This window comes from Hydra vulgaris, chromosome 13 (assembly GCF_038396675.1).
Source record: "Hydra vulgaris chromosome 13, alternate assembly HydraT2T_AEP".
Classification (NCBI taxonomy): Eukaryota; Metazoa; Cnidaria; class Hydrozoa; order Anthoathecata; family Hydridae; genus Hydra; species Hydra vulgaris.
In genome coordinates, this window is record NC_088932.1 from 25,270,984 (window position 1) to 25,272,500 (window position 1,517).

Genomic DNA, 1,517 nt, shown 5'->3' on the forward strand with positions numbered 1-1,517 from the left:
AATATGTAATAACAGTCACAAGCGTCAACAATCAACAATTACAAGCATCAACCATCAACAACCACAACCATCAACAGTTAACCATCATTAGTATTAGCTATCAACAATCACAAACATCAACAATCAACAATCACAAGCATCAACCATTAACAATCATAACCATCAACAGTTAACCATCATTAGCATTAAATATCAACAACCATTAACATCAACCATCGACAATCAACAATCACAAGCGTCAGTCATCAAAAATCACACGCAGCAACAATCACAAGCATCAACCATCAACAATCACAAATATCAACAATCACAAGCATTAACAACCAATCACAAGCAATTTAGAAAATCATAAAAAAGTTGTTTTTTTAAGCTTTTATTGAAAAATGAAAGTTTATAAAAACAACTGTAAATTTAAGTAAACAAGAAACAAACAAAAACAAAAACAAAAAAAAAACTTAATAATTTTATTATTTATCTTTGACAATAAATGACAATAATATAAATACAAAATCCAACTAATATAATGATTCCACATGAGGATAAAGAAGACTAGAAGAAAATATGTTACAACTAGGTAATTATACAAAAAAAAAAAATCACAATAACTAATAATATCTTTCTAACTTTTAGTACTAAAAGATTATCTGAATTGTTGTAGAATAAAATTTTCAAAAACAATTTCTTTTAACAAACTAAATGAATCAATTTAACTCTGCAGTGGCTTCTTGAAGCACATTTTGAGCAGCAATGTATTCTTCAACTTCTGAAAGATCGTTTTCAGTTTCCTGCAACATTAAAGAACTATATTAAATAAATACTTTTAAAACAAAAAGATTTCGCTTATTTCATTATGTTCATTTTTCATTTATATTTTTACATTTAAATTTTATTACTTTATATAAATTAATATACTTAATATATTTAATCTGATCTAATATACTTTAATATATTTAATATAATTAATCAAAAGTAATTTTAGTGAAAAATTTTTCCCATACAAAAAGATAGAAGTCTTCACTCTTGAAGTAAAAACTAAAGAACTTGTTTATTTGATAAGTATTTAAAAAACAGAGGCTGGTCAAAAGATAATTTAAACAACATTTTTATAAAAAATATGAAGTAAATGATGCTAATGATAATGACTAACTTTGTTAGTCAATGAACAAATCATAAATTAAAACTAAAGTTTAGTTTAAATTTAAACAAAATTTGAACTCAAGTCATAAAGTTTTTACTTAATTAATATTTTTAGAATTAAAATACAATGTGAATATTGCTTCTTAAAGAAGTGTAAAAATAGGGCTGTGTAAAAAGTGGGTGGTGTAAAAAGGAATACTAAACATAGGATAAAAATAATGTTTCTCAATACAAATGAAATTAAGAAATAAAAAAAAAATAACTTACAAGTAAATTTATTAACTCATCACAAGCTTTTTTTAAACGTCTTATACTATCTGGTATCATGGCAGCAGACTCATTTTTGACTTCAACCTACCAAAAAATTTGAACTAAAATTA

General features: G+C 24.1%; 1 protein-coding gene across 1 annotated transcript in view; it reads right to left on the minus strand.

Moving 5' to 3' along the window:
* Positions 1–459: 459 nt before the first annotated feature.
* The window catches only part of LOC100199759 (tubulin-specific chaperone A), a 9,522-nt gene continuing 8,464 nt past the window's right edge, over positions 460–1,517 (minus strand). Inside the window, exons 3-4 of the mRNA XM_065815473.1 lie at positions 1,405–1,491; positions 460–785 (exon numbers count right to left, since the gene is read on the minus strand). Of these exons, the coding sequence (XP_065671545.1) occupies positions 702–785; positions 1,405–1,491 (171 nt within the window). The 3' untranslated portion in view covers positions 460–701. The remainder of the gene's footprint in view (positions 786–1,404; positions 1,492–1,517) is intronic.